At 40.8% G+C, this 13,965-nt stretch overlaps 1 protein-coding gene across 4 annotated transcripts in view; it reads right to left on the minus strand.

Moving 5' to 3' along the window:
- Positions 1-5,690: 5,690 nt before the first annotated feature.
- Positions 5,691-13,965, minus strand: part of PDE4B (phosphodiesterase 4B) — a 539,031-nt gene continuing 530,756 nt past the window's right edge. For all 4 annotated transcript variants that reach the window (XM_070786388.1, XM_070786389.1, XM_019957311.2 and 1 more), the window contains 4 exons: positions 12,069-12,223; positions 11,824-11,946; positions 10,932-11,114; positions 5,691-7,974 (listed from right to left, as the gene is read on the minus strand). In XM_070786388.1, the coding sequence (XP_070642489.1) occupies positions 7,609-7,974; positions 10,932-11,114; positions 11,824-11,946; positions 12,069-12,223 (827 nt within the window). In that variant the 3' untranslated portion in view covers positions 5,691-7,608. The remainder of the gene's footprint in view (positions 7,975-10,931; positions 11,115-11,823; positions 11,947-12,068; positions 12,224-13,965) is intronic.

Here is a 13,965-nt window from a genome sequence, read left to right on the forward strand (position 1 = left end):
CTACCAACTGTGTTTTCTATTCCTCTGCCTTCCCTGGCCTTCTTGCTGCTCTGTGCGGTTGACTGGCACACTATATTTTCAGGGCCTTTGTATTTGCTGTGCCCCAATCCATACCATTAATAATGGGAGAAGCTGGGATTCCAAACCAGGTAGTTGAACTCCAAAGACACTGCTCTTAACCACTGTCACTCACCAAACATGCAAAGCTACCTGATACTGTATTATTTATCTTTTCATTTATTGTTTTTTTCTCTCCCTCTAAAATATAAACTTTACAAGGACAGGGCATTTGTCTGTCTGGTTCATTACACATTGCCTGGCATGCAACTGGCCACTCTAAATATTTGTAGAAAAAAATGAACCTTAGCTGATACCTGTGATACAGTGGCTGACACGTGCAGTTTAGACGCATTATTCACTAGGCTTTACAAAATCCTCACTTTAATGTGGATAAAACTTAGGTTTGAAGCAGCTAAGTATTAGCCCATAGTATATACCTAAGAAGTGGAAGAGCAGGGATTTGAACTGGAATCGTTTACTATTGGAGCCTAAGCTCTTAACTCCAGGCCTGTGTTTGTCCTTCTACCCCAAGACCCTGCTTCTCCTTCTCCCTGGCCTCTCCATGTGGCATCAAGCTACATCAAGGAAATAATTAATTTGTTTGAAGAACTCAGAAAAACCTTAAGAAAACAAAAACACCTTCATATAAAGAAATTATACTTTTTAGAACTGAACAGTACTGACTCAAACTTACAGTTCATTCTTTAACAAACTGTGGAAAATTCTTAGAAAGATGGGAATACCAGACCGCCTTACCTGCCTCCTGATAAACCTGACATGGAATAATGGACTGGTTCAAAATTGGGAAAGAATTACTTTAAAGCTGTTTATTGTTACACTGCTTATTTAACTTATATACAGAGTACATCATATGAAATGCCGGGCTGGATGAAACTCAATCCAGAATCAAGATCATCAGGAGAAATGTCAATAACCTCAGATATGCAGATGACACCACCTTAATGACAGAAACTGAAGGGAAACTAAAGAGCCTCTTGATGAAGGTGAAAGAGGAGAGTGAAAAAGCTGGCTTAAAACTCAACATTAAAAAAATGAAGATCATGGCATCTGGTCCCATCACTTCATGGCAAATAGATGGGGAAAAACTGGAAATAGTGACAGACTTTATTTTCTTGGGCTCCAAAATCACTGCAGATGGTGACTGCAGCCATGAAATGAAAAGATGCTTGCTCCTTGGAAGAAAAGCTATGACAAACCTAGGCAGTGAATTAAAAAGCAGAGACATCACTTTGCTGACAAAGGTCTGTCTAGTCAAAGCTATGGTTTTTCCAGTAATCATGTATGGATGTGAGAGTTGGACCACAAAGAAGGCTGAGTGCCAAAGAATTAATGCTTTTGAACTGTGGTGTTGGAGAAAACTCTTGAGAGTCCCTTGGACTGCCAGGAGATCAAACCAGTTAATCCTAAAGGAAATCAACCCTGAATATTCATTAGAAGGACTGATGTTGAAGCTGACACTCCAATACTTTGGCCAACTGATGTGAAGAGCTGACTCATTGGAAAAGACCCTGATGCTGGGAAAGATTGAGGGCAGGAGGAGTAGGGGACGACAGAGGATGAGATGGTTGGTTGGCATCACCAACTGAATAGACATTAGTTTGAGCAAGCTCCGGGAGATGGAGAAGGACAGGGAAGCCTGACATGCTTCAGTCCATGGGATTGCAAAGAGCTGGACATGCCTGAGAAGCTGAACAACAACAACAAAGGTCCAGAGAAGTCGATAAGACGCTCAGATTCCATGATGTTGCAGAAATATCCCTTTGGAAGGAATCAGGAAATCTTCTAGTGAGCAACTGTGTGTTATGGTTTGCATTACATCCCCCTCAAATTTATATGTTGAAGTTCTAACCCCTAGTATTACTGTTCTGTGCTCAGTCGCTTCAGTCCTATCCCACCCTTTTTGACTTTATGGATTGTACCTGCCAGGATCCTCTGTCCATGGGATTCTCCAGACAAGAATAATGGAGTGGTTGCCTTTCCTCTTCTCCAGGCAATCTTCCCCACACAGGGATCGAATCAGGGTCTCCTGCATCTCCTGCATTGCAGTCAGGTTCTTTACCACTGAGCCACTGGGGAAGGCCAACTTCTAGTATTGCATTGGCCAAAAAGTTCATTTGGATTCTTCCCTAAGACATTATAGAAAAAACAGAATGAACTTTTTGACCAACTCCAATACTTCAGAATGTAACTTTGTTTGAAAATAGTGTTCTTGCAGATATAGCTACTTAAAGTGATACTGCAGTAGGGTGGACCCTTAATGTGATATGACTGGTGACTTGTCAAAAGGGGAAATTTGGACATGGATGTGCACACTAAGACAACATCATGTGAACATGAAGGCAGAGATTTGGGTGCTGCATCTACAAGCTAAGAATGCCAAAGCCTGCCCACAAATCACCCAAAGCTAGAGGAGAGGCAAAAACAGATTCTCCCTCAAAGTCCTCAGCAGAAATTGACCCTGACATCATGACCTTGGACCTCTAGCCTCTGGGACTATGAGACAAAACATTTGAATTGTTTAAACTACCCAGCTTGTGGTATTTAGTTACGGCAAACCTGTGACATTAACATATCTTGTCATCTCAAGCAGGTCACTGGCCACCTTTGGGCCTCAGTTCCTTTGATTATAAAAGAAAAGGCACAGACCAGAACATCTCTGAAGAACCTTTGGTTCTGAAATTATATAGCTTATAATTTCAGTGCTCTGAGATCAACACCGTTTTTGGTTTGGAAAGCCCGAGGCATGGGTCTTTCACTCTTTGACAAAATTACTTGATTCACTTTATTTTGCCAAATGTATGTTTATTCCAGAAATTGGATTGGGTACTTGAAGTTCAATAGGGAATAAGATCCACCTTCTGATCTCAATGAGTTATAGTCTTTAGGGAAAGAGAAAAACCTAACTTAAATATATAGTAGTAGGTATTAATAGTTATAACATTTCTTAGAACTTTATGTATATCAGATCATGTAATTCTCACATGATCCATTATGAGCTAGCTATCATTATAATTATCTCCATTTTACAGATAAAGTTGAGGCATAGGGGAGTTAAGGAACTTGCCCAGGGTTATACTGTTAATTAATGTCAAAGCATGAGATGTTCTGGAATCTCAGATAAAGTGACCTTATCCCAACCTTAGGGATCAGGGAAGTATCTATTAGAGGTCACCTGGTATGAATCTTGAAGGTTGTAAGAGAAAACTAGGGTGGAGAATCCTTGGTAAGGGGTATAGGCTGCACAAACAATGGGTTAATAAATAGGATTTGCCAGACATCTTTGTCCATCCTGGCTCATAGGTTTTAAAGCTCATACAATCAGTGATTTCATCATTCTTGAACAACATGAGGCTCAGAGAAGTAGCAATGAAACTGTAGAAAGAGCCCTGGGTTTATTAGCCCCATCTGACAGATTTATAATCCCCATTATACTGTAGCCCAGTGAGTAAGTGATTTATTTAAGGCAGGACAGGTAATAAATGAAGGAGTTAGAATTTGAATCCAGGTCATTTGGCTCCAGAATCAATACAGTAAACCACCTCCCTTCACAGGGACTCCATTAGGCTTCCTTTAGTGGACTGAGAATTACAATGACCTCCAGTTTATTTATATCAAAATAAGCTTGTGGGAATAAGTCAGGGAAACACCATCCAGCGTGTATGTGTGTGTGTTTCCAACTCGGACAGTTTCTAAGTCTGTAAATCAGTCTTTAGCTCATGTGCATCTTGTTAAGCAAAAGTTATCACTCTCAGCCTTGGCAAAGATGCCTCAGTAACTTTTGCTTCTATAATAGCTCCCGGCCATCGAGTGGGAGGACAATTACACTTATGGCCTATGTTTTGGAATCAGAAGATGAACTTTCTTTTAGATTGACCTGCACTGTGGTTTTCCTGAGAACATGATTATGATTTTACAATCGGGAAGGCAAGTGATGAGCTCAACAACAGCACATTGTAAGCTCTGGGAGTGCAGAGCTTCATCTTACTCATCTCTTATCCCTTTCCTTGTTTCTATACTTGAACCAGAGCATGGCCATGGTGAGTGCAGAGTGTCTGAAGACAGCTGGGATGAAAGAAGGCTGTTATTTTCTGAATGTTTGTCTCCCCAAAATTTATATGTCAAAATCCAAAATCCCAAAGATGATAGTATTAGGAGGTAGCACTTTTGGGAGATGCCTAAGTCATGAGAGTGGAGCCCTCATGGATGGGATCAGTGTCTTTGTGAAAGAGGATCCAGAGAGATCTCCAGCCCCTTCACCAGGTGAGGACACAAGTGAGCAGGCACCAGATATGAAGCAGATATGAAGTGATCTTGCTATTATATTAATCTTTGTCTTCCCAGCCTCTAGAACTATGAGAAACAAATTTCTCTTGCTTCTAAGATACAGAGTCTGGAATTTTGTTATAGCAGCCTGAACAGACTGAGACAAAAGCCTTATCTACAAGTGTGCTTCTCTCTTCTGAAGCAGTTGATTCTCCATTCAGGTTATATGTTAGAATTACCTGGGGAGACCGAAAAATCCAGTGACCAGGGCTCCACCCAAGACTAATTCAAACAGAAATCTGAGAGTGAGAATGGAACTCAAACATCAGTATTTTTCAAAATATTTATTCTCCAGATGATTCTAATTTTGAACCAAAGGTTAGGAACTACTCTGTAGGAACAGACCTGCAAATATTTATAAATATTTATAGCTCTAGATATTTTGAAGTCACACTTGTGGCTATTCTAACCAATTCACTTGTCACTCAATCAGTAAAAGCTTAGAGACAGACAGGTGCAATCAGAGATCAGGATGGTGGCAAAGAGCTATAAACCCTACTTTGGAACCAGCAGGCAAGTTGGTTCTGCAACAGTGGCTCACCTTCAGTCATCTTCAAAAAGAAATACAGTAATTTCAGTTTATTGAGTGGAGTTCTTCTAGAGCAGACCCCCTTCCTAGTTCACAACCACTTCCCTTTGTGGTTTAAATATCATGGGTTACCACTGATTCTTATTTGCAGCCTTTGTCAACACACACACACAACTTTCTCAGGATAAAATTTTTCTAAGTTGACTTTTTCTACAAAGTGTTATTTTGCTTATGATATTTACATAGTTCTTTCCAGAAAGAAAAGCATAACCATATGGTCAACAGGAGACTCCATGGATCACTGAGGTGACCATGAGTGTCAGCCAGCACTCCTTGCATTGTGCTTTAACGTGACTCTTTGGACCTCCGATTCTTCATGTGTCAAATGAATCAATAGGACCATCTGACTACATCAAGCTAATGTTCTTTGAGTCTGGGATTCATTTTTCTAGAGGATCCAACCACGTGGGAGATTACTTTTATTCATCTAGCAGATTAAACTCTTCAGATTCTTAAAGGGGCTTTGTTTCTTCTAATTCACCATCTCCCTTCTTGCACCACTGACCTTGTCGAACAGTTGCTAAAAAAGTAAATGTTCCAAGCTAGGGGACTTTTTGGACACAGATTATGAAACTTTAGGTGTGATGTTGGCCAAGCAAAGTGGGTGGTTTTCTTTGTGGAGTATGGTAGGAGAGAAGAGAAAAAAATATCTGCTTTTAATGCATCAGAACTAACCACAAAATAATTGGGCCTGCAGTCTAATCATGCTTTTGTTTATTCACCTCATATAAAAGTCTCTTAAGAATGCATTTGAGCACAATATATAATAATAATACTATAACATACATTGTGAGAAACTTTGGAAAACAATAAAATGTCCACCTGAAATAAGCAGTGTTCATAGACATAGAAACCCATTGGTCATGCACATTTGTGCCATTTCTTGAACTACTGAGTCACAATGCTGAACTGAAAGCATGAAATAGATTTTACAGAGACTGAAGCCAGTCAGAGGTCTAACAAGTGTTATCAGAAGCTTCACATTTGCATAATTTACTATGTCAGTTCACATTTCATTGTAAAATTCACATTGTTTTTATTGTTTTCTTTAGTAATTAATTGGAACATTGACATTCCTGCTTAATGGCAGGCTGGGAAATTTCTCTTCAAAGTCAGTAGTTTGGGGACTCTCAGAAGAATGATTGGTGAGTTGCTTGTTAAACCAAACGTAGTGTTTCTTGTTAAACTGAAGCCTCAATTATAGTAGAACTCAGTTAAAACTCAACTCATGTGTACAGATTTGAATAGAACAGGGGTAAAAACCATAGCCCACTGCCCCCACACCCCAGCAAACTATACAAAAGTAAAATCTCAGTAGAAACCATTAGTATCTAATGTGAGAGTCCTGTTTTCAAAGCCAGTTCATGAAGGAGTTGAGCAGTATTAGCAACTCAGACCAGGAAAAGGGCAGACCCAACTGGCGAGGGGGACATCTCTTCAGCAATGTTCAGGTTATATAATAATACACAATACAAAACGTTACAAGAAAAGTTGCAACTCTTAGGCAGAGTCTTCTACACAAATTGAACACCACCGTTGGCAGGCAATGTTAGATATATAAATTAATAACTTACAAAACATTACATTATATACATTAAGTAATAAATACACGGTTATAAACAGAAATGCAGGTGTTAGCACAGAAGGCAGTGCAAGAGAAAGACGGCAGCATTAAATTGGAAACAGTGTAACTGGTGTGAGCATGAAGAGGGGAGCAAGAGAACAGGATGGGGATCGTGCAACCCCAGCGGCACAGGGGTTCAGGACCCGACAGGGCAATTGCCTTGTGAAGCTGAATTCTACACAGACTGTTACTGTGAACAAGACAACTACCCATTCCTACCCCTTAGTTTGTTCAACTTTATTCTGTTTACAGCAAAGAAGTGCAATTCTAGAGGGAAAAAAGTACTGTTCAAAGCAGGCAGACAGAGATCTGTTTTAAGGGCAACTGAGGAGTTGTTTGGGACCATAGGGGAAGGAAGTCGAATGTGGTTAGAAGTGTAGCCTTTCTATTTGCAAAAGTAACTGTAATTGAGTGAAAGATATTGCCCAAGAAAGAAGGAAGACAATTTACTTTCCTTTTTTTTTCCCCTCAGAAAGAGTCAAAAAAGTTTTTGTCAGCTTGTAATGCTTATCTGTGTAGAAGCTGATACTAAATTCTAGGTATTCAACAGGATTTTAAACACGTGAAAATGTTTTACAAAAAAGGCACACGGGGTGGCAGACAAGGGGACAGGTAAGCAGATTTAGAAATGACCTTATTAGTCAGTTCAGTCACCAGAGGGGACAGATGCCCAAAACATAGTGCAGAAAAATCTCTCAGTTGGGTGTCTTCCACTTTCAAGCCATTCGGTCGTGATGCGCAGTTGGCCTCCAGAACCACAGAAAGCTTCAGCTCTCCACTCAGCTTGCAAGCAAGGCAAGTCAACCGTGGAATTTCCTGAGCCGCTGCTATTTGCTTCACGGTCTTGCATTCTGGCTCCGAACTCAAGTAACTGGAAAGGCCACATGGCCCTTGTCCCGTGCAGGCCTCGGCCCCCATGGCAGGCTGGCCCTACCATACAGCTGGCATGCTCGTCAAGGGTGGAATGTTCATCTCCGCATGAAGAGGGAGATTATGTGTCGATCGGGGACTTGTCTTCTGTGGTGATATCTACCTCAGTCTCTCCCAGAGGATCCCTATTTTCCGGATCGATCACACAGAGCGTCTTTGTGCTGCCAAAATAGCTGTGGCCCTCGCCATCTTTTTCGGGGCCTTCAGAATCCTCCTCTTCGAGGGTTAGTTCAAACTGAAACTTCTCCATCAGACCTTGGCAGTCTCTGTTCTGCTCGTCCAGTGGTGGGGAGGGGCTCTGGGGTATCATGCTCTGATACCAGTTCCTGTTATCTTCTAAAGTATCCAGAATGTCCTGGGCATCAGGCTGTACCAGGTCCGCCCAGGTCTCCCACAAGGGATGGACAATGTAGTCGATGAAGCCCACCTGAAGAAAAATAAAGTTACATCTCTGTTATTGTGATGGGCCCTGGAAAAGCAAGCAAGCTGCCCTGGTTTGCAAGAGGAAAAAGAAAAAAGACACAACAACCCAACAAAGATTAAATAATACCAGATTCTGTTATTTGGGCATTTACTATATGGTACATCCTGCACTGAATGCAATATATGCATTATTGCTCTTAATCCCACAGATTGAGAATGGATATTCACCATTCACAAAGGAAAACTGAGGAGACCCACTGAGGTTCAGTGAGACTCATCGAGGTTCAGAAATATCTTGTCAGAGGTCACAGAGCCAGTAAACGGTGGAGCTGGGACTCTGTCCCAACTTTGTCTGACTCCAAAGCCTGTGTTGGTCTCACTAAAACTAGATTACTTTTCCTCTGACGTGTGCCAAATAAGAAGTCTGGATATAACCCTGGCTGGGAATGGCTTTGTCACTCCTTGGATTCTGTGAGTCATTCTCTGAAGAAGGAAGCCCCTGGTCCACTGAGCTCTGACTCAACATTCTTTCCCTGATAACTTTAAAATATGCCGTGGTTTTAAAACGAAAGGGAGCCAGCCCAGGATGACTCTGGCATGTCTCAAGTCCTGTGGAATGCTTTTGGTTTGTAGACGACGTAGGTAAAACACTTGAAAATACTTCAAGCTCCTAAACAAATAAATATCCCCTCTGTGGACATGTCTGCAATTGTTTTAGATCCAGAGGGCACACCATCATTTCCATTGGGAGAAAGAAGGAAAAAATAAAGACAATTAAGCGGTTCCTTTGCTAGTGTTCCTGTGAAGAAACATGAAGCTTATGGTTCTGTTCTGGTTTACGCAGGGGCTATGCATCCTGCATGTGCTGGCTCTGTGGCCTTATGCTGACCCGTCCACTGTGGGACAAACAGGAAACATTGGGGGTGGGAGCAGGTTGAGAGAAAGAACAGGCACTAGGTGAATGAGGGAATGGAATTCCCCTGTTGTGGTCTGAGGAGCTGGAGAGATGCTGGGTCAGGATCCAGGGGTAGAAAAGAAGGGCAACTTCTGTGCACCCATGGGGCATTACATAGCTAACTCTCCACACTGCTGGGAACCTCTTTGTTAATATTCTGGTTTGGGGCCAGTTATTTCATACATCCCAAGTTGTACCATATCAAAGAACCTTAGCCATACATGACTCTTATCTTCCTATTTTCTTTCCTTCCTTCCTCTCTTTCATTCTTTTCTCTGGTGTTTCCCTAGCATTAACAGAATTCACACCAAAGTCAGGGTATCTCTGATCTGTACTGGTTATAAGACTGACTATAGATGATTCAAATATTTCTCCTCCACCCACTCTTCTTTCCTCTCTTTTAATTCTTTACATGTGTTTAAAGGTTTTTAAATACTATTTTCAATGTGTTTTCCAGGGATTTGGGAAAAAAAAAAAAAAAGCTCACGGCAATGGAGAAAATTCAATCAGCTGAACTACAGTGCAGCCATTTTCTTTCTTCATTTGTTTTGCTCTTGCTACATGTTCAGCATTTATAAGAAAGGCAGCCTCTAGTTGCTTATTTCCTAGGCCCTGGGGTGAGAGAACACTACAGATCTGAAGAGCACCTAGTCAAAGGTTTCACCACCAGTCTACTCAGACAATGCTCACCAAAGCCCATCTGTGGGAAATGCCACGGGGGACCACAATGTCATGGAAACAGGGAGACCTGTTCACAGTGATGGAGAGTGCTTTGGGTGGAGGACAGTGATGAGCTGGTGAACTGAACCAAGAGGGCAGGTTATTCACCTGACACCCTGCTGTAAGGATATCGATACTTTCTAGTGCTACGTATTTTTCAGCTAGGGGCATCTCCCTGCCTACAGTCTAATGTACCTCCAGCACAGAGGGAGTTTGTAACTAACTTTGGATACAACCAAAAGATCTCAGTCTAGTCTCAGAAGTGTAGAGGCAAACTTGGATCTACAGATCAAAACCACGTCTTTTAAGTTCTGCCCTGACAGGTGGATTCTTTACCACTAGTGCCACCTGGGAAGCCCCCCCCCCCCACATATATATATATATATATATAAAATATGCATATTTGGGACACAGGACAGGGCTTTGACCATGAGGCAGAAGAGATATGTGGAAAAGAGATTCGCCACCTCTGGTGATGGTGGCAGTGTGTATGATTCTGGACACTGAAAACAAGGTTCAAGAAACAAGGGTGAAGAGTAGAGGTTTTAGATAAAGACAGAGCTGGGGGAAACCTGGAGGGATGAGATGGCAGCATTCGGTTAACTCAGTTGGATTTGCTATGGTCATAGGTACTGATCTACACTGAGGATACACCATCCAAACTTTGATGGGTTTTCTGAAGACCGCTTTATCTCCTCACTGTGAAATTGAGTGTAATGGAGAAGGCAAATGAGTCACGAGTATAATGAAACTAAATAAGTAGTTGCTTCCTTATAATTTCACACCCACATATATATGTATATATATGCATATATGCACATATATGTATATATATGCATATGTGTATATATATGTATATATGTATATATGCTACTTAGTTGCTCTGTTGTGTTTGACTCTCTGTGGCCCCATGAAATACAGCCCGCCAGGCTCCTCTAACCATGGAACTGTCCAGATAAGCATACTGGAGCAGGTTGCCATTTCCTACTCCAGGGGATCTTCCTGACCTAGGGATTGAACCCATGTCTTTTGTGTCTCCTGCACTGGCAGGTGGATTCTTTACCACTAGTGCTGCTACCTGGGAAGCCCGTGTGTGTGTGTGTGTGTGTGTGTGTGTGTGTGTGTGTATATACACACACTTATACATATATATAATACATATTTTATATAGGTATATTATATATAATATACATATATATATATTTAAGAGAAAATAGCTAGAAAGAGTCCTCCAGTTCAACCATCAGCAGAGCCTACAGAAACTTTAAAAACCTTATATTAGATACCTGGGATTTTTCCACAGAAGCTGTGTGCTTATCACACATGGGGCTGATCTCCATTCCCCTCTCCCGCTCTTTGTCTCCCTGCTGGAAAAATTCCTCCATGATTCGGTCTGTCCACTGTCGATACAATTCCAGGGACTTGGTGGGGTTACTCAGGTCTGCACAGTGTACCATGTTGCGAAGGACCTGAAATCATCAAGTTTTGAAAATCCCATAAAATTAGGTATAAATACTACCAGAACATCTCATCCCTCTTGTACTAGTACACTTGGTACCAGACCCAAGAACATTTTAGTTGCATTATAATTATGGTGTTTGCACCAAAAAAGCAAGATTACAACGGTGCTGGCCAGAGTTGGTTATTTGCCATTATTAGTGTCCTGAAAGGGAAAATGTGTCTTCTTCTATTGACACTCATTGAATTTAAAAATTGAAAGGGACATGAGAGGTCAGATGCTGCTGCCATAGTTTCTTTTCCTCAGTTTGGAAAAAATGCAAAGAATTACTCAAAGTAGATGTCTTCATATTTTCCACTTGTGGAAAGAGGAGACCAGCTGAGGGCAGTTTGTAACCAAAACAGACCTGACAAAGCTCAAGTCAGTGGGATTTATATCCAAACACGAGCTTTCGGGATCAGCAGGCACGTACACCCTATTACAATGAGATTTTGCTGTTTATTTTTAGAATTAAGCAACTCAATAAGTAGAGTTCTGTTTTTCTTTGTAAATTAGAGGATCAACTTGAATATCCATTTCCTTTGCTTGTTCTTAAGCCTGAAGTTGGAATCGTAACCTAGGACATACAACTAAGTACATTTATTTGTTTCCTTTTTTTAATTGTTGTTTCATTTAGTGCGGTGCGGCTTTGTGTTAAATCAAAGGCTTCCATCCAATACCTGTATACGATCAGTATAGTTGTCCAGGAGAAGAACACCGGAACTTGTAACTTTCTTTGTTTCTACCATTGTCTTCAGGTCTGCCAGCAGGCTCATGTGTTTGGACATGTCAGTTGCTAAGACCTGGGGTTAAAAAAAAGAAAAGAAAACTCTCAACAAACTCAGTTTATCAAGGAGAATGAATGGATTTTCTCTTCCCGCAGAAGTAAAAGTAAGTAAGGATCACAGAGAGGCCAAAGTCTCACCATGTCAATAACCATCTTCCTGAGTGTTTGACGTTGCTTCTTGGTGAGATTCTGGAAGATGTCACAGTGTTCTTCTTGGAGCAGTTTGAAACCCACGGCAAGGTGATGGTTTTCCAACACAGACTCATCATTATACATCAAAGCAAGTTCTGAATCTAGTAAACAAGATTATGATTTAATGAAAAGGGATACAATTCAAACAGTGACATTACCTCAGTATGAAATCAGAGCAAGTTCTCTCCAAATGATTTCAAGAACCAAGACCCTATATGTCATTTTCCCTTAGAGAAACAGTCTCCCTCTAAAAAGAGTCACTTTCTAAAAAAAAAAAAGCTTCTAGTATATATTAGCATATAAATGTTCTTTTTGGTTAAAAGTTATAGTATTTTTAAAATCCTTTTTCTCTTTTTCACTTCAGTTGAAGAATTTGACATTTTAGGTAAGGGCATTCCCAAGCAATTAAATCCTATTTTTATCTCAGTTTGCAACTTCATGTCTTCACATATTTTGTACTTCGGAAAAGAAAAGACTGAAAATGTCACTAAATTTTATCCGAGGTATTACAATTTTTCACATTATTTCACTTTTTGATATATTTCCCAGCTCTGTCAATTGTGAGTTTTGGATTTTCGAAGAATATAATGGTGTGAGTTTAAATTTTTACTTTATCCAAATAATATAGCTTTTTGAAGTTTTTTATAAATATGGTAACAAAACAATAATTTTTTACAGCAATCTTGATGTCCCATTTTCTGCCCTGCTGCTGCTGCTGCTGCTAAGTTGCTTCAGTCATGTCTGACTCTGTGTGACCCTATAGATGGCAGCCCACCAGGCTCCCCCATCCCTGGGATTCTCAAGGCAAGAACACTGGAGTGGGTTGCCATTTCCTTCTCCAATGCATGAAAGTGAAGAGTGAAAGTGAAGTCACTCAGTTGTGTCCGACTCTTAGCAACCCCATGGACTGTAGCCCACCAGGGTCCTCCATCCATGGGATATTCCAGGCAAAAGTACTGGAGTGGGGTGCCATTGCCTTCTCCGATTTTCTGCCCTAGGGCCCTATAATGCCAGAAACTGCATTATGTGGATACCTAAACTATAGTTTCTAGCCTGCCTTTCACACAGAAAAATCACAGGCATCCTTTGAACAGCGCCCTGATCTGTTGTTGAGAACACGGTCATCAAACTCTTGAAGCCACATTTTCTCCTAGTCAAGAATAATAGTCAAGTGATGATAATATGTTACTAGCAGTAGGTGCTATTAGTCATAAACCATTGTTTTAACTGTGCTTTGAGTTACATCTTCAGAAAAGGTGGTGGGAAATGTGAAGTCATTTCAGCACTCTTGCCTCGTTCATCCTGTGATCAACAGCATAGATCTGCAAGCTGGCTTTTATGTATTGTAATGCTGTACATGGCTCTGGCAGAAAGGCCATTTTTCTGTGTGAACTGGCCTATATATGGGATGACTCATGATGCCACAATACACCAGCTGATATAACTCACACAGACAAGCAGCTGCCCAGAGATTATGTTCTTTCAATGGAAAAATGAGGTAAAATAAACAAGGTACCTCATACCTAGTCATTCAAATATTCTGATGATAAAAGATGATAAGGGCTCTTTGACAACAAGTAGCTCCAACATTTCTTAAAACTGTCAGCACTTGATGTTAATCTTGACCACAACAAGATAACAATATTCTCAGAAGAGAAAAGTATTTAGGTTTTCAGCATTTAGAAATGGTGGGGAAAATCATGGGTTTTCATTAGCATGGATACTTAATGTTTTGAGCATGATAAATGCTTCAAGTAGGGCTTGGGATCCTAAGGTTGGACCAACCCTGAAGGTCACTGAAGTCAGACCAGTCCATATTACTGACCAGTCCATAATCAAACCT

The sequence above is a fragment of the Bos indicus genome, chromosome 3 (assembly GCF_029378745.1).
Source record: "Bos indicus isolate NIAB-ARS_2022 breed Sahiwal x Tharparkar chromosome 3, NIAB-ARS_B.indTharparkar_mat_pri_1.0, whole genome shotgun sequence".
NCBI lineage: Eukaryota > Metazoa > Chordata > Mammalia > Artiodactyla > Bovidae > Bos > Bos indicus.